Here is a 27413-nt window from a genome sequence, read left to right on the forward strand (position 1 = left end):
GTCTTAGGGGAGAATCCTTTTCCTTGCCTCCTCCAGCTTCTAGAGGCTGCCTGTACCCTGGATCAACCCCTTCCTTCAACTTTAAAGCCACTAGAGAAACTTTGTCAAATCTCTGACTCTGACTTTTCCATCTTTTAAGGACCTTTGTGATACATTGGGCCCACTCAGAGAATCCAGGATAGTCTCTTCATTTTAAGGTCGTCTGTTAGGAACCCCAATCCCATTGGCAACCCTCGTTCTTCTTCCCCATGTAACCTGACCTGTTGATGGGTTTCAGTGATTTAGGATGTGGGGGCCGTTATTCTGCCTACCGTACCACTCGAACTGCACGTATCCAGAACATTCAGTTTTCCTACCCTAAACTTAGCCTTCCTCTGATGTTCTGTGTCTTAGTAATTCGCTTGACTATCAGTTGAGCAAACAGATATCTCACAGTTATGTTCGATTCCATCCTTTGTTTACATCATGTATAATCTGTCATCCACTTAGTGGATTTTGCTTCCAAGATAGCTTTCAAAGCACAAAGGACATAGGATACCTTTGATCTTTCTTTTGAACCACTATGGGAACTTCCTACTACTCTCCCAGTATATGTATATTTTTCTGCTTTATTGAGGTATGACTGGGTAAAAGTTGTGCAGTTGGTCTTCTGTTTATGCAGGTTCACATCACAGATTTAACCAAACGCAGACTGAAAATATTTGAAAAATAATTCCAGGAAGTTCTCCAGAGCAGAACTTGAATTTGCAGCTCACAGGCAACAATTTACATAGCATTTACATTGTATTAGGTATTATAAGTAGTGCAGAGATTAAATATATGGGAGGATGTGTGTAGGTTATAAGCAACACTATGCCATTTTATTTATTTTTTTAAATAAAGGTAAAAAAGGAACCTTTTTTGTCACACGGTGAGACATGTGGAATCTTAGTTCTCTGACCAGAGATCATATCTGTACTCCCTACATTAGAAGTGCAGAGTCTTAACCATTAGACCACCAGGGAAGTCCCTTATGCCATTTTATATAAGGGGCTTGAGCATCTGGATTTTGATATCTTCAGGGGTCCTGAAACCAATCTCCTTGTTGATACTGAGGGACGCCTGAATATATTGAGGTTGTACACCATGATTATTTTTAAAGTGTACAACCTTTGGGTGTGTTCTTTTGACCTCCTGCAGATGTTTGTCACACTTTATAGCTAGAGTGGTCTTTTAAAAATGCAAATAGACCAGTGTTACTTCTCTTCTTCAAAGCCTCAGAGTAAAAACAAGCCTGTGATGTGGCCTCAAGATCATGCCACTCGTTCCTGATCCTGGGGTTCTCTGTGGTCCTCCTCCCAGTTTCCACTCGGCCTCAGGGCCTTTACGTGGACTCCTCTGTCTGCCACGGATGTCTCCCATCTCTCCGATCGTTCGTCATCTTTACTTCGTTAGCTCACATTCATTGTCCAGTTTTGATCAGTACCCTTCCTGACGAAAAACCTTCCTTGTGCTCATCAAGGATTCCAGCTGCGGGTTCACAGACCTCCCTGTAGTTTTACTTCTGCAATTTTTTTCTTGAAGGTTTTTTTTTTGAAGTGGATTGTTTTTTAAAGTCTTTATTGAATTTGTTACGACATTGCTTCTGTTTTATGTTTTGGCCTTTTGGCCTCAAGGCATGTGGGATCCCAGCTCCCCAACCAGCGACTGAACCCGCACCCCCAGCATTGGAAGGCACATCTCAGCCACTGGACCACCAGGGAAGTCCCTTTCTTCTGCAGTTTTAAGTGTAGAGTGCTTGCATATCTCCACTCTGAACATAAACATGAAATTCATCATATACACACCACACGTGTGTACACATATGATTTTTCGGTAGCTCTTCTTAGCCCTGCTATGTTGAAATTCTCTTCTCTGTGAGGTGAACTATAAAATATTCCTGAATGATGTTTCAATTCATTACAGCTTTCCTTTCTCGTTTCTGTGTTTGTCCCAATCTTGTTCTTTTTACACCTTTGGTTTTTGCATCAGGAATGGGAAGAAATCACTTCTTCCCCCATGAATTCCACTCTTCCCTAAAGGTGACCATACGCTGAATTCTCAGTCCCCTTTTGTACTGACTGGGGCTGGATGGATAATATATGATGGGAGGTGGAGTCAGGGCCGGTCCTGTCTCTTAGTAAAATCTTGGAGGAGGGCTTCCCCGGTTTCTGCTGCTCCACAGGCTGCTCTCTGAACATGTGCTGTGATGTGGGCCTTAGCCATAATTTATGATACAAGGATCACTGCTGTGATGCTGTTACATAATTTCTCTTTGTGATTTTAACAAACTACTTATTTAGCTGCACCAGGTCATGTGGCATGTGGAATCTAATTCCCTGACCAGGGATCGAACCTGGGCCCCGTGCACTGGGAGCACCAGGAAATTCTCTCTTTGTGATTATTAATTAATTTCTCTCTCCTCCAGTGGGCAGTGAGGGTTATGGGTATAAGAATCATATCTCTTTTTTCTTCTCGTTCATTTCTCAGTGTGGGTGACCAACTATTCCACTTAGTTCAGTACTAAGGGGTATCTGAGGAGGTGGACTTTGCAGTGCTAGAAATGGTCAGCTCCTGGGCACATTGGGGTGAGCTAGTGCATTTCAGTGTCTTCTTAGCAGTTACTGACAAAGTAGGTATAAAACATTTTTTTTGAGTACAAAATAGTTTAACAAAGGCTGACATGATTGCAAGATGACTGTTTCTGTTTTACTCAGTTAATACAAATTCAGAATAAGTACAACTGGTCATTGTGCACACTCACCTGTATAATTAATTATTAATTTCCTGCACCTTAGATGTCTAATTTACAGTTGTACTTGGCAAATGTTAAGGAGTTACAGAAGCAGAGTATGAAGTGTGAAATTCAGTCTACTCAGTGCTGTGTGAACCAAATCAATAATGTGAGATATTTAATAAGACGGGAGTCATGTATTTATATAGCATTGCAGTATTGCAGTTTTTTTTCCTTTGATTTTGAAGAGTGTTTTGTATGGCAAGTAAGGGTCAGGTTGGCTGGTCTGTTCCTCTTGAGGACCGTATGACATAACTCTTTGAGGTAATTTAAAAATTCAATTAAAAAAAATCAGCTATGATTCTGTATTCCCCATAATTTATTATTATTAACTCTAGTTCATTTAATTATTAAAGCTCTAGGCAGAACAGTCTTCGTCCTTCCAATGTGGCAGGTAATATATTTTCAGAGAGGTGGTCCAGATGTATTGTTCCTGCTGCTGCTGCTGCTGCTGCTAAGTCGCTTCAGTCGTGTCTGACTCTGTGCAACCCCATAGATGGCAGCCCACCAGGCTCCCCTGTCCCTGGGATTCTCCAGGCAAGAACACTGGAGTGAGTTGCCATTTCCTTCTCCAATGCATGAAAGTGAAAAGTGAAAGTGAAGTCTCTCAGTCGTGTCTGACTCTTTGTGACCCCATGGACTGCAGCCCACCAGGCTCCTCCACCCATGGGATTTTCCAGGCAAGAGTACTGGAGTGGGGTGCCATCGCCTTCTCCAGTATTGTTCCTATGTATTAGCAAAATACAACTTTTGTTCTGAAAGGTAGGGGTTGGTATGCTACATACAAATACACAATATTGCTAGTATTAATTTGGATGGTTTTCCTTCAGTTGTTTAGTCAATGTCATGTCTGACTCATTGCGACCCTATGGACTGTAGCTCACCAGGCTCCTCTGTTCATGGGATTTCCCAGGCAAGAGGACTGGAGTGGGTTGCCATTTCCTCATCCAGGGAATCTTCCCGACCCAGGGATTGAAAGCGTGTTTCCTGTGGCTCCTGCATTGGCAGGAGATTCTTTACCACTGAGCCACCTGGGAAAGCCCATCTAGAGGCTTAGAAACATGCAGTTACATATAAACATGTATATAGCATTTGGAAGCTGTGTGTGTTCACTCAGTTGAGTGTGACTTCAGCAAACAGGGATCAACCAAACATATTTAACTTACAGCCAGGGTCAGGTTTGCCCGCGTCTCTGGGAGAGGCACAGGGATCTGCCAGTTAGCCTGCTCACAGCTCTGGGTTTTATTTGTGTGTCTTGTGCAAAAGAACGTTACCCCAATGTCCTGACTAAGCCCTCCTGAGCACTGAGTGCCCCATGGCTCATGTATCATTTGTGTATCGTGAATATTCAGTGTGCCTTGGACGCATCCTGCAGATTTAGTGCCTTATGAATATCACTGCTTCATGAATTTTAGGAGTCTTTTGTTCCTTCCACCCCTTTGTGTGTTCACACACATGTTCAGTTTACTTTGTCACGTCTCATTACCTCACACATCTGAAGAGTTTCGTCTTTCCATCTATTTACCTGTGTTGTTGAACAGAATTTCCTGCCCTATTGGGTAGAATTGAATTTTCTCAGACAGTACAGCAGGTGTATGCCGCAGATGTCCAGTTGTAAAGGTTCCTGAGCCTTGTGCCCAGAAGCTTCAGAGAGAAGTTTTTCTCCTTTACTTGTTTATTTTAAAATTTATTTTTATTGAAGTGTGTAGGTGAATTATAATGTGTTACAGTCTGCTGTACAGCAAAGCAACTCGGTTGTGCATACATATACACTCTTTTTCATTATGGTTTATCACAGGATACTGAATATAATTTCCTGTGCTATACAATAGGACCTTGTTGTTTATTCTCTATATAATAATTTGCAACTGCTAAACCGAAACTCCCAATTCCATCCTCTGGCCCCCCTTCCCTCTTGGAAAAAATATTTTTCACATTCAAAATTTCAGGTCAGTATCATGAAGTTTGTGGATGCAGATGGTAATGCTGTTTGAAACTCCTTACTGTCTTTGGGGTTTTGAACTTGGCAATCACTAGTTCTATTCCTCTATGTTGTAAACATTTTAATGTAGTTACGATGCAAAGTTCTATAGTATATGGAAATGTTATTTTATAAGAAAAAGTGTTAGACTAAGATAAATAGGTTTTGGGTGGCTAAGAAGCTCCGTTTCATTCTAAGAGTTAAATCTTCATACAGCTCCTGACTTGAGTAAATCTGGGAGCATGTTTAAGGTTTAGCAGTCATAGATAGGATTGCTTGCATTTTCTGTGTATCGTGGGAAGTATATCAATCCTTTTCATTAATAACTAGCCAGGAAGGAACCAAAAGTTTGGCGTCTTCTCTGCCATCTTCAGGGGGGAGTCTCCTGTAGGTTGTTTGAGAAGATATATTTGAGCAGACACCTCAGCCACTGCAGATATACTACCTAGAGGAGTGGTTGAAACAATATAAGTGCTTTTCCAAAGTGACTGAAACCAAATTTGGATAAATTGGGGGATCATAAAAATATACACATATTATAAATATTTTATTATAGCCTTAAAATAAAAATATTTACTTATTTTTGTTGTAGGGCCCAAGGCCTTTTCTGAACATGAAGGATTAGAAATGGTCATGATTTTTAGGATTATTTGGCAGACATTTGGGAACACGTATAGCCGACTCTTGGTAAACGAAGGGCACGGCTGATGGGGGAGCAGAGGTGTCTTGCCAGCCTTGGGAGTTTAGGGTCCTCTCGTGTGCGTGTCGCTTCATTCTGCAGGAGGGCAGGGAGGGCGTCAGTGTGTGGAGGTTGAGGAGAGCTGCTTCTGTTTTGACACCTTCAGTTCTCTTTTATGTGTAACTTGAATTTCAAGCTGAGCTTCTCTGCTCCGAATCAGTGCCCGAGCAGGCAAAGGAAGGCATTTCTCTGGTTGGAAGCTCTTTTGTGCCATTCTGGAGCCCCCTGGGCTGATTGGGAGCGGCAGCTTGAGAGGTGGTGTGAGTGGACCCAGCCCCAGAGGGTGTGTCCTGTGTGGAAGAGGAGATCCCACTCTTAGGCTGCTTTGAATACACAGGAAGAGCTAACATCCCACTCTGAGTGCTGCACTCGGGGCTGAGCGCTCTGCCTGGAGGAGCGCCCCTGATCATCGTGACCCTGGAGGGCTGAGCAGACACTGGCAGTGCCCTGCCCCAGCCCCTCACCACCCTAGCACCGGGTCATGTGGCCAGTTGTCTTAGTTTGCCTGGGTCTGACAGTTTTCTTGGGAGATTGGCCTTTCAGCACTAGAACCCATTGATGAGAGTTACAGGGGTCTGGCCTGTGACTCATGCCCGAGGGCCCTGCAGCCTGAAGACTTTGCTTGGAGCGGAAGCTGCCCTTCAGCAGTGACAGGCTAGAATTGGGGGAGGATGTGTGTCCACTTCTGAGCCCCTTGAGAGGCAACTCTGAGAGGTCCCCTGCAGAACGTTGGCCCTGAGGCCAGCAGGGGGTCCCACTCACATACCTGGACCACTTCCTCTTTGCTGTCTTCTTGTTTTACCTTCCCTCCTCCATTCCAGTGATCTCTGGGGTCAGTTCCTGCATTAACGACTTTCACTCAAATACTTGTCACAGAGTCTACTTCTTGGGAGAATCCAATTAAAAAAAAACATAGGACTAAAGACTGTTTTTGCCCCCTTTTCAGATGAGGGAGATTAAGTCATCCAGTGGGTGCACTGTTGAACCAGTGATGAGCTTTTCGTTATGACATCATGTACGGCTTTTGTTTCCATCCTTGCCTGTTGGCCATTATTTCTAGAGAATGTAAAAGTTTATTTATTCCTGTGAAATTACCAATAAGCGAGCATCAGTCCAGTGGGTTGATGGGTGGTATGTTCTTTTGTTTCTGCTATGCTTGATGTCAGAGAGTTGCACATGCAGCAGAAAACTCCTCATAGAGGAGTTTGGAGCTGTTTGGAGAAATTCATCTTTCATACACAGTTTCCCAAACTGGGGAGCTGCTGACTAAGGACGCAGTGCTGATCCTTTGCCCTAGCGATGCTCAGCCTGGCCTTGGCTGGAAGCAGGACTTTGACATCTCTGACCGGGTTGGATGTAAACGGCCTGCTTGTGCTGAGCAGTTGTGTCTGCTGTTTCTTGGCTCTCATCCTTGAGCCTTCTATCTATGAAATGACTCATTATAAGGAAGTCTGTTAAAAACAAATCTCTCCCTGTTTTAGAGCATCTCTTAAAACTTCTCTTTAATCAAAGAATTTTGCTTTCAGTTCCAGTTGCTGCCAGGAAAGATCGTGTGCATTGACGAAAGCTGTGATAGTTACGGTACTTGAATTTCTCGCGAAGATGGATGCTTTGGGAAATGAGTTTATTTCCCTCTTATGTGAAAGTGAGAGGCTTGGGAATTATACCCAGACTTAAAACTCCTTTCATGGCAAATCTGCAGCCTAACTGAAAGTGTTCCAAGTTTCTCTAATAAAAGTGACTCCCTTCTCTGAGCATTTACGTGTCCTTCCCATTGTTCTCAATCCTTCATCATTTTGTCGGTGCCTTAGGTTATCCATTGAAAAAAAGGCACCGCCTGGCGGATGATCCATGGAAATAAAATGAGTTTACGCAGAAGCAGAGTAGAACCGATGCCCATGTTGAGGAATCAGTGGGAAATACCTTAGTTTAAAAAAGACAAGAATTTTGTGGGACTTCCCTAGTTCCCTAGTGGTCAAGAACCTGCCTTGCAATGCAGGAGACACAAGTTCGATCCCTGGTCAGGGAACTAAGATCCCACATGCCTTGGATCAGCTCAGCCCATGTGCCACAACTAGAGAGTCCATGTGCTGCAAGACTCAAGGAAGATCCTGCCCGCCACAGCTAAGACCTGACTCAGCCAAATAAACATTACTTTTTTTTGCTTTTGAGAAACTGACCTTTGACCATGAGTGCTTGCTTTCCTTCTCCAGTCTACTAATCCTTTCTACTGGTGTGCATCTGTCTTCCTTCGAAGATCTAAACACACGCTCCCTGTCCCTGGCATTGGGAAATACGCTTTAATTCGTCACGTTTGGCTCTGCGTTTCCCAGGTTCACATCTGTTTCGCATCCTGTTCTCTGAAGTTGCCACACACACATGTGCCGCTTCACATTGCTTTAGGTGCTGCGGAGTCGGAGGAAGATAAGAAGTGCTGTGTGCGTGCCAAGTTGCTTCAGTTGTGTCTGAGTGTTTGTGGGATTCTCCAGGCAAGAATACTGGAGTGGGTTGCCATGCCCTTCTCCATGGGATCTTCCCAACCCAGGGATTGAACCCGTGTCTCCTGCATTGGCAGGCGGTTTCGTTACCACTAGCACCAACTGGGAAGCCCTAAGAAAAGCTGGGCAGGTTTAAACCCAGGGTGAGTGGGGCTTGAGGGTCTCTTCTCTTGGCTTCCCTGGTGGCTCAGATAGTAAAGCGTCTGCCTACAATGTGGGAGACCTGGGTTCGATCCCTGGATCAGGAAGATCCTCCGGAGAAGGAAGTGGCAACCCACGCCAGCACTCTTGCCTGGAGAATCCCATGGACGGAGGAGTGTGGTAGGCTGTAGTCCATGGGGTTGCAAAGAGTCGGACACGACTGAGCTACTTCACTTTCATTGTCACTTTCTTTTGTCAAGAGACTGAGGAGCAGATTCCTTTTCCACCTTGTTGCTGAGTGGAAAGAACAGGAAGGGAAGCTGAACCGGTGGGGAGGTCGTAAGATGCAGCGAGAAGATGGTATTGTTCCCGTGTTCTGAACGTTCGGCACCTAGAGTTGTCTCCGAAAGGCTGACGTGTCCTCAGGAGTTGAGCTGTGTGCTCTTTAACCCCACGGACACCCAGCTTGTCCAAACACAGGCCCTCCTGGTGGACCATGGTGTGCATGAATTGCTCTGAGTTGTTCTTGCTCCTGGTTCTGTTTCTAGGCTCTGCCACCAATTTTCCTAGGTGCTCACCGCATATAAAGCAGCACTTAGCAGTGTTTCTCAGGAGGAGGAGGTGGTGATTGTTTTTCTACAATACACAGAGTGTGTTTCCCAGAATATGACAGACCTTTGTCTCTCTTCATACTTTTTACAGTGTTACCAATGCATTTGTATGGTGCACTCAATTTCTCCTTCCTAGAATGAAAGTTTCCACAGAAAACTTTGTGAGAGGAAAAATATCCTCTAATAAATATCTTGTTCATTTTATGAATTGGCTTTCTTCAGACACAGTCCTTTCTTCAGGTGTCATGATGAGAAATACATGCAGTATTCCACGTATGGCTGACTACTAGTTTTGGGTTCAAATCGGGAGAATATTCTTTGCCATGTCTTTTGCTGTTGTTCATTTTCCTTCTTTGGGAGGAAGATGGTAGTGAATAAAGTAGGGAGCAGTGAGATTTTGAGTCCCTATCTTTAGAGGAGGGTCTGCTGTTGATTTTCTTCCAAACTGTAAGTCCTTCAAATGATTTTGGACAATTCTTCTAAATTTTCTTTTGCTTATCTGTTCTCTTCCTTTTCCATCATCTCCACCTTTATGAGGGATGGACACAGTAGCAGATCAATGTGGATTGCCTGCCCAAGGAGCATCTCGTTTAAAAAAATCTGAGACTAGCTTCCCTCCATCTCAGGGGCAGGACAGTGGTGAGTCCAGGAGACGTTTTTTCAGATGGGAATTTCTTCATAAACTGTAGCCATTTGAGTGTCTTCCAGACAACATCTTACTTGAGCCAATGACATTACGATCGCCTTTGCAAAATCTGGTAGAACGGGTGGGAGGGAACACCTGTGTGTCTTGTTTTGTGATTCCTTACATTTTGGAACTTAATTTGGGCTAAGATTGCTTGCGAATTACTTTAAGATACATCCGCAGAAGCTCAAGATGTTCTTTCTTCAGTGCTAGAGGTGAACTCTCTGCTCTTCCCTTGACCCCCTTGTCTCTGCTTGTGAGTGTGAGGGGGAATTTCTCGGGCGTGTGAGCAGCAGCGCTATTTTGAGAAGTTGACTCGCAGCCCTTGCAGCTATGACAGGCATGTAACATAGCACCCGGTTTTTCAAATTCATTTTGTTGGCTCCTGACTGCATTCGTAAAGTGCTTATTTGGAAGTGCCGCAGCTGTAGTGTTCTGTTTATAGCCACTGGGTAGGTACAATTAAGCTGACTGCCTTGTACGGGGGAGAGGGCCAGGCAGTGGGAAAGTGGAGGCTGTCTAACTCACAGTAGTGGGAGGAGCTTGGCATGAATTACTTGAAGGTGAGCATCCTGCCTTGGGTAGATTTTGTACTGTTTTGCAGTACAAGATTTGTTTTAACTTCAACCTTCCTTTTTTTTTTTTTTTCAATTGGAGTATGGTTGATTTACAATGTTGTATTCATTTCAGGTATACAGCCAAGTGATTCACTTTTACATACGTCTATTCTTTTTTAGATTCTTTTCCCATTTAGATTTTTATAGATTATTGAGTAGAGTTCCCTATGATATTCAGTAGGTTCTTATTAGTTATCTATTATATATATATAGTAGTGTGTATATGCCAGCCCCAATCTCCCAATTTATCCATCCCTCCTCTTGATTTTGTTAATCTTAAAATAGCCTTTGGAAATCCAGAGTTGACTGGGTTTAGTTAGATAGATGAGTAAATACAAATCCATAAAGTCCTTATTTTCTCAAGGGAGATAATTAAAAAATGATTTGACTTATGATAAAAACTCTTAAGTGGTTTACCGTCATGGATATGTGTGTCTATACTTTTTGGGGGTCATTTTCAGAGTACTGCAGCTATATCCCAAGAAAAATAGGGAAATGAAAACAGTTTATAACACTATAAAATAATGTAGTAATCATATTCTTTCATGGCATACACATTTTGATCTTTTAATGAGTGTCCCTAGTTTTTGTATGTATGTTTAATGAATAATGGGGCTTCACTGGTGGCTCAGACCCTAAAGAATCTGCCTGCAATGCAGAAGACCCAGGTTCGATCCCTGGATCAGGAAGATCCCTTAGAGAAGGAAATGGCTACCCACTCCAGTATTCTTGCCTGCAGAATTCCATGGACAGAGGAGCCTGCCCAGCTACAGTCCATGAGGTTGCAAAGAGTCAGACGTGACCCAGTGACTAACACTTTCACTTAAAGAATATTTAACTTAATAGTTGTAATCATATTTCACATACAGTTTTATGATCCGTTTAAAAATCATACTTATTAATTTTTTTTACTGAATAGTGTATTGTAATCACTTTTTCCTGACTGCTTCATCTTTTGCAAATCATCAAACACATCTTTTCATATAACTTAAAAAAATTGAATAAGTGCCTATGTCTAAATTTTCTTAATTCTCCTCTTGCTTTCTCCATGCATTTTGCTTATTTTAAACGTTACTAAAGTGAACTCATTTGTGCTGATAGTTTTTCCTCTTTATTTCATGTTTTGGATTGTATTCTTAGGACCTGGTCTCCCAGAAATAGAATTACAGTTATTCTTTGTGTAAACCCAGTTATTTTCCAAGATGATTACATGAATTTATACTTACTGTGCAAGCACTATATCCTTATTGGTGCTTGTGGTATTTCTGAATTTTGTGGTAATTGTAACATAGTTTTATAAATGATAAAACCTTTACTTGAGATAAAATCTTTATAAATTCTCAGGGAAAATACACCATTTAAAAAGAGGATGGGTTGAGGTATTGTATCTGACCTCTTACGTAATCAAGAGTTTATTTTCACACCATTCTGAAATTAACCTGAACAGATTTAGCAAAATCAGAAAGATAATCTAGAGTATTTTACACTTTGTTTCGGGAGAGGTGCTTTTTAACTATGAACACCCAGAGCTTGACAGAGCCTCTCTGGAAAAGCTGGAGTATTTTGAGACTGGTGAATAATCAAAGCCTGAGACATTTAGTTCCTTGAACTTGAACTTAAGAAAAATGAGTTTAAACTCTCCAAAGTAAATAGAGTACAAAAAGCTCCTGAGAAGATAGAACTGCTTAAGAAAATGAATACATCCAGACCCATGATGCTGTTACAGAAGATTCATTTTAATTGAGATAGAATGTGATCCTTAACCAAAGTTACAATTCTGGGAAGAAGAATAAAGCTATGGGTTAGAATATGACCACCATGTTTGCATCATAAATATACACACGTATTTTATGAAAGGAAATAGAGGTAATGATATCGGTTATAACTTTTATCCAAGGCCAAAGACTATTACCTTAAAATTACTCCTCAAGCATTGTTTGAGATGAAAACCACATTTAAAGGTGGTTTCCTGCCTACTGATGAAAAATGAATTCATGTTAACCAACCAAGGCCTTTAAATGGAACAAATTATAATCAGATGTTAGATTTCGATCAGTTTTAACAAAAACAAATGATTCTTTTCAGAGATGAGAATTGATGGCTTAGCCCTCAAAGAGTTTAATCTTTCTTCAAACCCAGTGTTTTGGGAGGAGGGGATCGGCTTAATCTCCTAAAAGTACGCTTGTGATTTATCGGCAGCGAAGTGCTGAGTTTAAGAAATAAGAGCTCCTTTAAATGTTTTCCTAGGTGTTCTGAATGAGGATGCCGGGATCTGTAGTAACTTGATTATACACAGCCACGTTTTACAGAATGTGGAAGTGTGCAGCTGGCAGGGGCAGCAGGACCTGTGGGGTTGTAGGTTAGATTCTCTCTGAATGACTACCTTTGCTGTCTTGCTTTGGCATTTCTGAGCTCATTCATAAACTTGTAGATCATAAGCCGGTCCTCTTGAGTGTGGGAAAACGTCCTCCAGGCCTCTGGACACGTGCTGATTATTATTAGCCCTAGAGATCTCTTCTAATGAGATGCAATGTGAGGCAGTGTTCACTCAACAGACCTTGAGTAGAGCAGGTTTAGAAAGGGCTGGAAGCAGTTTTAATAAAAGTTAGACCTGTGACCACTTCTACCATCCGTTAGTGAGTCCTGAAAACTTCTCTGGGCCGTAAAGAATTAGGCTGAACATTCAGAGCATTGGGATGGCCTCAGTGCCAAGAATGACTGAGGTTGTCAGATTTAAACCCTTTACCTGCCTCAGAATAATTGTATTTCTCTGTAGTCCTGGGGTTCCGGTGAAAAGTGCAGTGGATGGTCATGGGCAACTTAGCTAGGATGATAGAAAACCAGTTTGATAGTTTGGAAAGGAAAGCACTGGCATCACCACATAATTTTGGGAATGTCACAGTGCTTGAGACGTAACTATATGTGAGAATTATCCAGCATGTTTATAAAAATGCGTATTCCTAGGATACCACAGTGAATAAGATTCTGTGGGATCGGAGGGCAATTTTTTTTATGAGCACTCTTCTCCTCCAATATGTCTTCCAAGTTGCTGTAACTACAATCCCCTGGAACCTGAGAAAGCCCTGGTCCAGTTGGTTTTTTTTTGCTTCAGTAGATCTCCCTTCTTCGTGCCAGTGGGAGCATCCAGAGAAACAAGATAAATTTTGTGATGCAGTTAAATGTATTGACAACGTAAAAGATTATGGAAAGGCCGTGTGAATTCCTCGTCCATGTGGTAGTTCACTGGGCTTCTCAAGTGGCTCAGATCGTAAAGAATGTGCCTGGAATAGGTTAATTTTGTGGAGAAAGTGAAAGTGTAGAGAGGGTACATTGCCAGAGGTGGAGTTCTCCTTGCAGTGAGAATTACAGTCTTGCATAATAGTTGTTAGGAGTGGCAGGTCAATAACATTCTGTTGGTACAGTTTCTAAAGTCATAGAAGAGTGGACAGCTAGACACTCATTTAGTACTGGATTTAGTACAGTGCAGTGGTATGTAGCATCACCAATATTGCTGTATGTGGAGTTTTTCTTAATGACCTTCAGATAGGTTCAGATCTGTCTGTTTTGTGCAAAGGCTTGTCTTCCTTTTTGACTGCCGCAGGCATCGTCTGTACCACTGCCTTTCCACTGTCTCGCCTTTTTCTGTTTGTCTTCCCATTGGATTCTGTACTGCCAAGAAGACTTAAACGCCGAAGGGCACCTCAAGTCTGTTGCCCCATAAGTTATTCCCTTAATGCCACTGCTGTCCCCGAAATTCCTAGTGTGGTGCTACCGATTCCCACTGTGGGGAGGTGGGACAGCAGAACCCCAAGCCTTGCTACTACTTATTATTAGTTTTTGGCCATGCTGTGCAGCATGTGAGATCTTAGTTCCCTGACCAGGGATTGAATCCCTGCCCTCTGCATTGGAAGTGCAGAGTCCTAATCCCTGGACTCCCAGAGAAGCCCAGAGGTTCTATTTTAAGTGCTTTGAAGCACATAAAAGGGAAGCTGAAGCTTTTGATAAACAGGCATGGGTAGCCACCGCATTTTCTCTGCCCAGATTTCACTTTCCACATCTCCCCTTGTGAGATGTGTCTCAGTCCTTTCCCATGTTAAACAGGCAGCTTAGAAGCTCCCTACCACATCTGTACTTTGAATTCCTGTAATCTATGACTCCTACGTAATGTCCAACCTTTTAGAGTACTCTTGGCATTTTAAATTACTGACCTCAAAGAACTTACAGGTAAGATGTAGGTTCTTTGAGGTCAAAGTTGCAGGTCACCATTTTTAAAATTCTTATGGAGTGTGTATTTACATTTTTGAAGGTGAAAATAGAGCCTTTGGGAGACTAAGTCACTTGGAGTTACAGTCAACGGCAAACCTAGAGGTGAACCCAGTTTTCTCTGACTCCATAATTTTGATCCCTCTGTATATTCTGCAGGTGCTAAATAAGTATTGTCTAAATGAATCAATGAATGAGTCTTCCAGAGTTAAAATGAATTGAAGAAGCCCTGATGAAAGGAAGCACATCTGTATACCCTTCCACCCATGTGCCCATTTCGGAGGGGAGAATAGCAAATAGATCACCCACAGATTTCTGCAGATAACCTGAACTTTAAACATGCCCGAAACACATTTGGTTCTGATTTAAAACCAGTTGGCGTGCTCATTGCCATGTTACTACAAACACAAAAGAAATATAAATTTCATTTGTGAAATAACCATCTACATAAACTCTTAAATAGTTTTGGGTTGGGCCAAAGCTGGGCATTAAGGAAATGGTTATTAATGTTACGTATTTTATTCAAACTACTCTAATTCCTTACCCCTCCCACCACCTCCACCAACACCAGGTAACCTTTTGCTTTTTCCTTTAAAATGTTCCTAGGGGGTTAAGACAGATACAGCTTGGATTTCAAGCTGCCGAGGACTCCTCCTGTTTGGAAGTATTCATTGTTTTTGGTCCTTCAGACCTGAACTGTGATCTCTGCTTGAATCTTTTTAATCCTCTGTGGGTACTAGCAGAGTTATTGTCCACTGTAGGAGCATTGTGACATGGAAATGGGATATGAACCACAGTGTAATTTAACATTTTCTAATGACGTGAAAAATAAAACAAGTGCTGCTGCTGCTGCGTCGCTTCAGTCGTGTCTGACTCTGTGCGACCCCACAGACGGCAGCCCACAGGCTCCCCCGTCCCTGGGATTCTCCAGGCAAGAACATGGAGTGGGCTGCCATTTCCTTCTCCAGTGCATGAAAGTGAAAAGTGAAAGTGAAGTCTCTAGGTCGTGTCTGACTCTTAGTGACCCCACGGACTGCAGCCCACCAGGCTCCTCCACCCATGGGATTTTCCAGGCAAGAGTACTGGAGTGGGGTGCCATTGCCTTCTCCATAAAACACGTGCAGTAAATTTTAATATTGTTTCCTTTAACCCAATATATAAATATGGTACACTTTCAACATATAATCAGTTAATGAGGTTTTTGCTTTCTTTTGCATTGTCTTTGAAACCCACTGTGTTTTTAATTCTTTCAGCACATCTGGGTTCACACGAGCCACATTTCAAGCACTCAGTAGCCATAGCACAGCTCTGTGGCAGAGTCCTTGTGAGCTCTATAAAGGCCATGAACATCCTTTAGGATCTGATAAAGCTAGAAGAGTGTTGCTTAAAAAAAATATTGTGTAAATACTCAAGTCATCAAATAGTGTTTGTGACCACAGGCCAGACTAAAAATGATGCTTCAGAGATTGCTTATGTAAGAAGGAATAGGGTGTGAATGCAAGACATTTGACATGACCAAAGTTTCTGTTAACTGGACTCAGAGTCCATTGATGTATGTTAGGGTCATCAGCCCTCAAGGAAGTCTTCATTATCAGGCCAATAAATTTGAAGTCTGAATAAACTCTTAGCCAAGTTTCTTGAAGAGTTCAAGTGTGTTTGAAGCAATGGATAATATAATGTAAATGTTGGTGAATATTTGTTTTCTTATGTTTGACGGCAACAGATACTTTCTGAAACTAAAGCCCGTATATGATAGAACACTGGCCTATGCCTGAGACTCCTAGACTGCCCTGTGTGTGGCAGGGCCTCCACTGTCTTAGCTTGTTCTCAGCTCTGAAATATTGATAGAGCTTTATTGCCCTGAGAGATTGAATGTGAAAAAAAATTTCCCTGAGATCTGAATGTTGAGATGTGTAGTCTGCAAAGGACTTAATTGTTTGAGTTATCGGCTATTAACTTGAAAGAGGCATCCGTGGCCCACCATTAATAGAAGAGATAGAAGGACTTCTCACCCCCATCGTAATATTTGGCATCCCTGTTAGTTCTGTTAAAACTTTGGTGGGAAATGAAAAAAATAGCCTCAATGGATGTCTTGGATTTTTGGTGTAGGTATCATTCAGGTAATGGCCTATGCTCTTAGCCCAGGTATCATAGATTATCCATCTCTTTTCTTTAAAACTCTTAGCCTTTTAGAGTTTTAGTTCTAAACTGAACTAGTTCTTTCAGTTTTAGTTCTAAAACTGAACCCTTTTATTTATTTATTTTTTTAAAATTTTATTTTATTTTTAAACTTTACAAAATTGTATTAGTTTTGCCAAACATCAAAATGAATCCATCACAGGTATATATGTGTTCCCCGTCCTGAACCCTCCTCCCTCCTCCCTCCCCATACCATCCCTCCAGGTCGTCCCAGTGCACCAGCCCCAAGCATCCAGTATCGTGCATTGAACCTGGACTGGCATCTCGTTTCGTACATGATATTTTACATGTTTCAATGCCATTCTCCCAAATCTTCCCACCCTCTCCCTCTCCCACAGAGTCCATAAGACTGTTCCATACATCAGCGTCACTTTTGCTGTCTCGTACACAGGGTTATTGTTATCATCTTTCTAAATTCCATATATATGCGTTAGTATACTGTATTGGTGTTTTTCCTTCTGGCTTACTTCACTCTGTATAATAGGCTCCAGTTTCATCCACCTCATTAGAACTGATTCAAATGTATTCTTTTTAATGGCTGAGTAATACTCCATTGTGTATATGTACCACAGCTTTCTTATCCATTCATCTGCTGATGGACATCTAGGTTGCTTCCATGTCCTGGCTATTATAAACAGTGCTGCGATGAACATTGGGGTACACGTGTCTCTTTCCCTTCTGGTTTCTTCAGTGTGTATGCCCAGCAGTGGGATTGCTGGATCATAAGGCAGTTCTATTTCCAGTTTTTTAAGGAATCTCCACACTGTTCTCCATAGTGGCTGTACTAGTTTGCATTCCCACCAACAGTGTAAGAGGGTTCCCTTTCCTCCACACCCTCTCCAACATTTATTATTTGTAGACTTTTGGATCGCAGCCATTCTGACTGGTGTGAAATGGTACCTCATAGTGGTCTTGATTTGCATTTCTCTGATAATGAGTGATGTTGAGCATCTTTTCATGTGTTTGTTAGCCATCTGTATGTCTTCTTTGGAGAAATGTCTATTTAGTTCTTTGGCCCATTTTTTGATTGGGTCATTTATTTTTCTGGAGTTGAGCTGTAGGAGTTGCTTGTATATTTTTGAGATTAGTTGTTTGTCAGTTGCTTCATTTGCTATTATTTTCTCCCATTCTGAAGGCTGCCTTTTCACCTTGCTAATAGTTTCCTTTGATGTGCAGAAGCTTTGAAGGTTAATTAGGTCCCATTTGTTTATTTTTGCTTTTATTTCTGATATTCTGGGAGGTGGGTCCTCTACATAGAAAACCCTAAAGACTCCACCAGAAAATTACTAGAACTAATCAATGACTATAGTAAAGTTGCAGGATATAAAATCAACACACAGAAATCCCTTGCATTCCTATACACTAATAATGAGAAAACAGAAAGAGAAATTAAGGAAACAATTCCATTCACCATTGCAACAAAAAGAATAAAATACTTAGGAATATATCTACCTAAAGAAACTAAAGACCTATATATAGAAAACTATAAAACACTGGTGAAAGAAATCAAAGAGGACACTAATAGATGGAGAAATATACCATGCTCATGGATTGGAAGAATCAATATAGTGAAAATGAGTATACTACCCAAAGCAATCTATAGATTCAATGCAATCCCTATCAAGCTACCAACAGTATTCTTCACAGAGCTAGAACAAATAATTTCACAATTTGTATGGAAATACAAAAAACCTCGAATAGCCAAAGCGATCTTGAGAAAGAAGAATGGAACTGGAGGAATCAACCTACCTGACTTCAGGCTCTACTACAAAGCCACAGTTATCAAGACAGTATGGTACTGGCACAAAGACAGAAATATAGATCAATGGAACAAAATAGAAAGCCCAGAGATAAATCCACGCACATATGGACACCTTATCTTTGACAAAGGAGGCAAGAATATACAATGGATTAAAGACAGTCTCTTTAACAAGTGGTGCTGGGAAAACTGGTCAACCACTTGTAAAAGAATGAAACTAGAACACTTTCTAACACCATACACAAAAATAAACTCAAAATGGATTAAAGATCTAAACGTAAGACCTAAAACTGAACCCTTTTAGAATGTGGTAAATCTAAATACAACATAAATATAACAGGTTAAGTTATCTGTTTTAGCTCATATTTCATTTGATATGCCCTTTCAATAAAAAAATGGCCTTCCTTTCTTCTAGTTACCTTCCATCACCAAAAATGGCCTTCTCTTAAAGTATAACATATATAAAATGAGAAACATAATAAATAAGTTCTCCCCTGGTTCATGCATTTTAGAGAGCATCTCCTTCTGTCTTTTGGTTAGCTGTTATATTTGGATGTGACTCAGAGGTTTTCCAAATATTGGATTATTTAAGTGTTTTCAGTTGTGAAGTTGTGAACTCTAGGCATTGTTCAAACTTTTTTACTCAGAATCAGTTGCACATAAATCAGTATTTCAGTCTAGAAAGTGCTAGGTTAATTAAGGCCTGTGATGTTCAGTGCCAGGCGTGGTTTTGTGGGCTGTTAACTGTCCTATTACATTAGTCTGTTAGTCATTTTTCTCCTTAGGTAACTTATGTGCACATTTGACTTAGACGTTTATCAGATTCTGTTATATGTGTTGGGCTGGAAATGTGGCTCCAGTGATGGTAAAATCTTAGTTCTCTCAAAAAGGGTTCAAATGACTGTTAACCTGATTTTTCCCCCTAATTGAAGGCTACTGAAACCTATTTATTCAAGCTATTTAAAGGCATTCTGAAAAATGCAAAGAAGGAAGTGATAAATAACCCAAGAATTCAACCACTCAAATAACACTTGTTAATATTTTGGTGTTTATCCTTTAAGTTTTTTTTTCCCTCTAGCATATACATTATATGTATGTGTATACATGTATACTTAAATATAGAATTGACCATGTTGTATGTCTTGTTTTGTAATCCCAGTCCCCTTAAACAATTTATTGCATTTTTGAACATGGGAATTTTTTTAAACTACAATAATGAAACAGTATCTTAAGGATAAATCCGAAGCTGAAGAAACCATCCTTAAATACCCAGCCACTCTTAAGATAAAATTTATTTTAATTTTTGGCTGTTTCTTGAATTTTTTTGGTAGGCCTACATGATTTTTTTGTTTTTTCAGGGTGAGTGAATTTGATTTGTTCTCAGTGGACTTAGGAAGCAGGTAAGGAGTTTTAGGAAAGATGAGGTCTGAACATCATCCCACTTAACTATGATATACTACCTTCAAATGATACTTCTTACTGCTGGAGTTTAAACTGGGAGATGTTCTTTAGCTGGCTGGAGTATTTGAGAGACTTTGATTGAGAACTGAAGAAACTTTAAAAATTGACTTAATGTCTACTATTACTTCAGTCAATTGTTAGAGCTTTGCATGCCAGTCTAGACTGTTAGATATGGTTACTGAACATAAAAAGTTCTCTAAAGACTTCCCTGGTTGTCCATTGGCCAAGACTCTGCACTCCCAACGCAGGGGGCCTGGGTTCAATCCCTGGTCAGGGAAGCAGATCCTACATGCAGCAGCTAAAGATCCTGTGTGCTGCAGCTCAGACCTGGCACAGCCAAACAAACAAATAAAAAAGCATTTTTAAAAGATTCCCATCGGAGAAAGGTTTAGTTCTCACTAAAGGAGAACTTTAAAAGGTTCTCTAAAAGGTTCTTTTAAAACTCCCTTTTAAAAGGGAGTGTACAGAAACTGCGTCTTGGACATCTGTTGCTGATTCCTCTTTCAGCAGAATCAGCCAAATAGTAGGCAAGTTTTCTGAAAAGAGTAATATCCGAATAAAATATATGGTATAGTTCTTTCAGCATATGGATTAAATAGACACAGTAAGTGAATGTTTTAAAAATTCTTAGTAAAATATTTTTGCAAGAGAATCAGACTAGCTAAACAGTTATAGTTGTCTTTCAGGTGAACTTGAAATACAGCAGCCTTCTTAGTTGCAAATCTGCTACACTTGGGGAAACGGGGGGAATGTCCTGAATCTTAACAGATTTAAAGAAGTATTTCTCAGTTATTTTTTTTGTAATTTGAATTTGGTCTTTTCTTGCTCAGGTTCCACAAGGGTGAAGAAACCCATTACTTTATTCCATACTGTATTTTAAATATGAAATGCATGACCCTTGGCCCTTATGTTTTTAGATTTGGCTGTATAAAGCATCAGATGTTATGGAAAAGCATTTCAGAATGAAAAGGGTATTTGAATAAGTTTCCATATGCCCTGCGAAGAATTGAAAATCGAGCCCTCACCTTTAATTCAGTAATTAACTAGACTTTCCCTGTAGTTTGGGGGATTGTAATAGTTTACACCTGTCTCAACTTTGGCTGTTTTTATTGGCTGTGGCTTTTGCCATCCCATATTTCTTACGAAGCAGAAATATGAAATAAAATAGGCCAAAGCATTGGAGAAATTATAATAAACATAAAAAATGAATTGTTCAGCTTAAAATGTGAAATGCTTTACCTGTACAATCCATGAAGCCGTGTTTCAGTAGTAGTGAAGTAATTTATTCCTGGAATTCTGTGTCATGAAAATAAAGACAATTGCTTTCATTGGCAGGAAGATTCCAAAGGTTTTTTAACCATCAAATGATTAACTTTTGGAACATCAGGCAGGCAGAAATTGTTTTGTAAGGACAGTTAGAAAAAGCCTGCTAAATCATTACGTGTGTTTTCATGTTGCTGTGAATGAAAAAGATGAGGCTGTATCAGTGTATAAGAATGTGAGGCTTGATAGAACTGTTGTACCACAGAATACAGTCAGACTTTTCAAAGGTCACGGAGCTCCATGACATTAAGTCTGGGTTGGCTCATTTCACAAGGCGATGTTTTCCCCTCGAAACGTAATGAAAAAAATCATTGTGTCAAGATATTATCACACCTCCAATTTTTTCTTGCAACCTAACTCTCAAGTGGTCTCCCTGGAAGAACCCTTTAATTTTGAGTCCTAACAGTAGCTACCCAGTCCTAGTGTTAAGAGTAAAATGACTGGCTTTTTAGTGCATTGTCCAGAATAAGAGTAGCTAAGATTTCTAATAAGTTTAACTTGGATGGAGTGGTGGCTGTGAAAAGATCTTTGGGACCCTTGTCCCTAGAACTGAGTTTTAATTTTCCCTTGGACCTCACTCATTGGGTGGTTTGAATACATGGGTCAAGGTTGTAAGCTGAATGAAGGCAGGGCCTGGCCTATGTTGAGTCACCAGCATGAGACTTAGGTACTTGTGGAAAGAAAGAGTGAACTTTTCTTTCTATAGAAAGAACATTTTATATACCTAAGAAATACTCCACAAACCTCCGCCTTCTCGGTCTCTCAATTTATTCAAGAGGAGTTGATATTTTAATCCTGAGGAATTTAGAGTACGGAATTCTCAAATTTGAGCACAGAAGGATCCCTGCTTAGGGAGGGGAGAGAATACTTGGGGGAATTGTTGCTCTCCCTTGATTGACTTCTCTGGTCTTGGCAGCTTTGCTTATGTGGAGTCAGTAGAAGTGCAGGAGACCCAGCAACCTGGGGGTGAGGTAAGGATGCTCCCGGCAAAGGGCTGACGATTGGGACTCACCTTGGTTTGAACCAGAGACCGTGACCACCCATGAGTCCAACCAGAGGCTTGTCCCAGGTCCTTGTGGGCTTAGGAAGTGGACTGTTGTAGGATTTAGGGGAGATTCAGGCTCAGATTTGGAGTTTCTTGTACATAAACATTTTGGAATGAAAAAAGCCAGAGATTTTTGATGGCACTGATTGTGCCATTTCCAGCTCCCCTCCTCTCTTGATGCCCCTCAAGTCATAAGATTGCTAAAGGTGCAGGTTTCTGGTTAAATTTTAGATGTTTTCCTGGGAGCGTAATTATAATTTGTGTGTAAGGAAATTCCACCCCTCCCCCTGCCCCAGCTTTTAATTCATCCAGGGATTGAAAGGCCGGTCTGTAAAGTCTGTTTAGCTGGACTTGGCATGAAGGGGCATTTCAAGGTTGTGACATAATGCGTTTGTCATGAGCAAAGTAAGTATCTTAAAGGAAGTTTCTGGTTTCTGTAATAAAACATCATTGTATCATGAAATTTAAACCGATGAATTTTAAGTTGTGAAGGAGTCCCCTGTGGGTGAAAGCGTTTATCTGCCCTGCTTGATAGGCTTTTGAATATTACGTTTGATCCTAAAATTTCTTTTTAAAAGAAGAGTTCCCTTGATGTCACTAAAATTTCTGTCTAATCTTTGTGGCCTGGTATGCAGTTTTCATTGCCACACAGTTGTATCATGGAGCAGGAGTGACTTTAAACTATTTTTAGCTTTAGAGATAAAGCCAGCCCAAGAGGTAGCTGAGTTGAGGTGTCCCCAGGGCATTCCTGTCATTGGGTTTGGGTGCTGATCTTTTATCTTTCTGGCCCTCTGGCTAGGACCAACCGTGTTCACCTTATTTTCTCTCTCTCTCTCTCTTTTTTTTTTGGTTCAAAATTGCTTCTTTATGTTTTTTTCAAGAATTCACTATTGGTGTATTCCCTAGTTAGAGTGAAAAAAATCATAATTTGTAGAGTTAACTGCAAAAAATTTATTTGTGTGACTTCCCTGGTGGTCCAGTGGTTAATACTCCCCATTTTGAATACAGGGGTTGCAGTTAGGTCTCTGGTCAGGGAACTAAGATCCCACATGCCACAAGGTGCAGCCAGAATGTAAAAATCTGTGGAAATGTGTGATTCAAATGCTCACAGCAGTGTCTGTGCTCAGTTTGTCCTGTTGATGAGGTGTTTGTGCAAAAAGTGAAGTTAAGATGGCATTGAAATTATGTTTTTTGTTTCCTTTTCTGCTGTAACAAATAAATTTATTATCTTACAGTTCTGGTGGTCAGAAGTCAGAAATGTGTTTTATTTGGGCTATCCTAAGGTATTGTCCAGGCTGCACTTCCTCCAAAGACCCTGGAGGAAAATCCAGATCCTTGCCTTTCCCAACTTCTAGAGGGCGCCTGTATTACTTGGCTTGTGGCCCCTCCTCCACATTCAAAGCCAGCAGTATAGCATCTCTGTAAGTTTCTCTGCTCTGACTCTGCAATCAATGCCCTTCTCTCTCTCTGATTCTTTTGTTGCTTTGCCTTCTCAGATTCTGACCTTCTCCCTTCTTAAAAGGGCTCCTCGTGATTACAGTGGGTCCACCTGCATAATTCAGGATATACTTCCCATCTCAAGGTCTTAATTTAATCACACCCACAAAATCCTTTTAGCATATATAAGGTGACTTATTCACAGTTTCCAGGGATGAGAACATGACATCTTTGAGGGACTATTTAGCCGCCACATATTAGAATACAGTTTTAAATTTATTATTTCTGTTTAGCTCTTGTTTTATACATTTCCCAAACTCTCTTTGAAAATCACAGAAATGTGTACTCTGTGCTCTGCTTTTTAGATGAAAACATGTCAATAAAAATACACAGTTTTACAAAATAGTAGAAAATATCTTACATTTAACTGTGAAATTAAAGTTGGTGACAAAAGAATTTAGACTTTAATACTGTTTTTCCAGGGCAGAGAGGGTTTCTTTGAATTTTGAATTCTCTACTTAATGGACTGATTGGCCACAATTCTTGAGTTTTCAGGAACTTTAGTGAGTGCACTTGTCACACACACACACAGACATACAGGCGTGCGTGAATGCACGCGCACACACACACACACACACGTACAGGTAGGGTCCCTTGATGGTACTGCCCATTAGGTGTTTGGGGTACCAGTCTTCCAGATTTCAACTTAGAGAAGTTCTTGCTCCAGCTCATTTCTCTGTCCTGGCCAGGGGGTGGCTTTTTCTGTTAACCACTCTTTACCCCTGCCTGAATCCGAGACCTAGTGTTTACATTCTGAAAGATGTGATTTGAGGCTATTGCAAGCAAGATGCCATTAGCTCTTTGTTCTCCTCTCTCTGAAGATTGAAAAGAAAATGTCCACAGGACCTTAAAACTTTGGCGCATATAAAACTGGGCTTGTCCTTTATTTGTAGGCTACCATTTAGACACAAAAATGTTCAAATACAACAACCTTTAAATTAATCTCAGGTGAAATTTTGTTGTCTGGGACCTTGACCATGACTTTGTAATTCTCTTGTTTTTCTGTCTTTCTCTTAGTAAATGTGACTAAAGGAGTGAATTAAAGTCATGTATGATGCCAGCTGAAATCCAAGTAGATTATATAGTCAGTGCAAAGCATAAACCTGAAATAGCTCCGAGGAGGCCTTGTCAGATGAGCCATCACTTGAAAAGGCAATCTCTTGCTTGGAATTGATTCCAGACAGGAAGTACTCAGAGGAGTACAGATGATTCTATTGGTAGTTGCATTTGTTCATATGTGTAGGCTCCTTAACTATGAAAAAAAAACAAGATCACTTTCATCTGTGTGTGAAAATAGAGACTTATGAGGGTTTCAGACAGAAAACAGAGTGCGAAGGTATCTAAAGATGTCTGATTGATGGGATTAGTGTTTTATTTTCCATTTCATATCATAGATGAGGCCTGTGAACAGGGACTGAGCTTGGGGAGAGCGAGGCTGGCATCTTGTTTACCTCTTGTGTTCTTGTGGCTGATACTTGAGAGTGTTTTGAATACATAGATTGGAAAATGAAACTATTTTAAATGTATACATTTTTATTTACAGCTGCTGCCGAAGGAAAAGGCAAAAGTGGGGAAGACTTTTTTCAGAAGGTAAGTGACTTTTTACTCCTGTCTTGGCAATGATTAAGAGAAATGTACCTGTCTTAGCAGCTACACCGGAAGCCCCTGAAAGCTCCCCTTCTCTGTGAAGGGGACTAGGTTTATAGCTGAAGATGCTCGGGGCAAGAAAAGGGTGGTAGGCTGTTTGGGACTTAACCCTTCAAAGGCAGCTCCCTCTGGGCAAACTTAATGAAGTTTTCCATTGGAGGCGATGAGGACTGCCAGATCTCCTACCAGATTATCTTCTTTACCTGTTTCTTCCTTCCTTAAACACATACCTGTCCTAGGGAGTTGGAGAGGAGTCCCTTACAGAGGCTTCATTTCTTTCGTTCTTTTTTTTTTAAATTATTTTTAAATAGAAAGATAATTGCTTTGCAGAATTTTGTTGTTTTCTGTCAAACCTCAACATGAATCAGCCATAGGTATACATATATCCCCTCCGTTTTGAACCTCCCTCCCATCTCCCTCCCCACCCCACCCCATCCCATCCCACCCCTCAAGGTTGATGCAGAGCCCCTGTTTGAGTTTCCTGAGACATCCAGCAGATTCCTGTTTCCTGTCTGTTTTACATATGGTAGCTATCTATTTTACATATGATAATGTAAGTCTCCATGTTACTGTCTTCATACATCTCACCCTCCCGCCATGTCAGAGGCTTCATTTCTGGTAAGCAGGACCATGGGTGGGGTGATAAAATCGACAGAAGATGCTTACGACTGGTAAGCATCTGATGCGTACGACTGATGCTTACGTGAGCTCTCTGCTCAGACTGGTAACCTTGTCTGTTGTGTCCCTGGTGGCCCTCTGTAAGTGCTGACCTTCAGTGAAGTCAGCTGGGCAGTCATAAAGGGAGACAGGAGTAAAACTGATGGCAAGTGATTTGAGATCCTGTCGAGAGCAGTTGATTACTTTCTGGTTAGCTCTGTTTTAAAGTGAGTGTTTTATGTAAGGGAAGATGTCTGTCTTTGCCAAGAAGTTGACTGAAGTTCCCATCCTTCTTTCTTTTGTTCATTTGAGTTTATTATATTGATATTTGTGTTTGTTGTTGGTATCCAGAAAGCATGTATGTAGGAACAAATATACAGTTTGTCTCAGTGTGACACACAGTAGCAATTATGCTGCTGCTGCTGCTAAGTCGCTCCAGTCGTGTCCGACTCTGTGCCACCCCATAGACGGCAGCCCACTAGGCTCCCCCGTCCCTGGGATTCTCCAGGCAAGAACACTGGAGTGGCTTGCCATTCCCTTCTCCAATGCATGAAAGTGAAAAGTGAAAGTGAAGTCGCTCAGTCGTGTCCGACCCTCAGCGACCTCATGGACTGCAGCCTACCAGGCTCCTCCATCCATGGGATTTTCCAGGCAAGAGTACTGGAGTGGGGTGCCGTTGGATGTGGTTAAATATCGCTGTGGTAGGTCATCAAGCTTTTGGAAAATACCTGTGTGACCAGATGTGGCTTTTACAAGTAAGCTTCTTTACTCTCTTGCTTTCTGTGTGATCTGATCTTTTTTTTGTCAAGTTCATTATTCATCTGCATTTTCTTCCAAAGATATAAAAAGCGAATATTTTCAGAGCTGATACTGGTCTTGCCCTTTCTTCATTCTGAAAATATTTGTTTACCACCTGCTGTGTGTAACACACTGGAAAGACCAAAATGAGCAAGGCGTAGCCCCCGCCCTAAAGGAATTAGTCTGGTGTTTGATTATATAGCTGCCTAAATAGCAGGGGAGTCTGGGCCAGAGAGGATTAAGCTCTTGACTGGGACTTGAGGAGATTAAAAAGGACTTCTTGAGATCTTTTGAAGGGTGGAAATTAGCCAAGTGGAGGGATAGGCTTGGGTGGGTAGAAAGAGCATTCTGAGTGAAGAAACAGAATGGAGAAGAGCTCCGATGTGGAGAAAGTCATGCAGCGTTCACATTTCAAAGCATCATCTGAGATGTCCATAGTGCAGGTGAGGTTTACTGTCCTGTATGATGAAGTACCTTCTTTGTATGGGGGTGGGGGTGCATTCCTAAAGGGATTTAATTAAAGATTTGCTGTGCTGGCCAAATAGAATATGCCAGACCACGGTTTTCCACCCCTGCTTTTTAGGCTCCTGCTGTTGAAATTTGTGTACTATGTCTGAAGCCCCCTTACTTGGTATTATCTGACATTGGTTCATGTACAGCTTGTACTCAATGCTTGGGCA

At 41.1% G+C, this 27413-nt stretch overlaps 1 protein-coding gene across 3 annotated transcripts in view; it reads left to right on the forward strand.

The window, feature by feature from the left end:
• Window positions 1–27413, forward strand: part of BICC1 (BicC family RNA binding protein 1) — a 351357-nt gene that overhangs the window by 79827 nt on the left and 244117 nt on the right. For all 3 annotated transcript variants that reach the window (XM_061405016.1, XM_061405017.1, XM_061405015.1), the window contains exon 2: window positions 25175–25221. In XM_061405016.1, the coding sequence (XP_061261000.1) occupies window positions 25175–25221 (47 nt within the window). The remainder of the gene's footprint in view (window positions 1–25174; window positions 25222–27413) is intronic.

Source organism: Bos javanicus, chromosome 28 (genome assembly GCF_032452875.1).
Source record: "Bos javanicus breed banteng chromosome 28, ARS-OSU_banteng_1.0, whole genome shotgun sequence".
NCBI classification, from domain to species: Eukaryota; Metazoa; Chordata; class Mammalia; order Artiodactyla; family Bovidae; genus Bos; species Bos javanicus.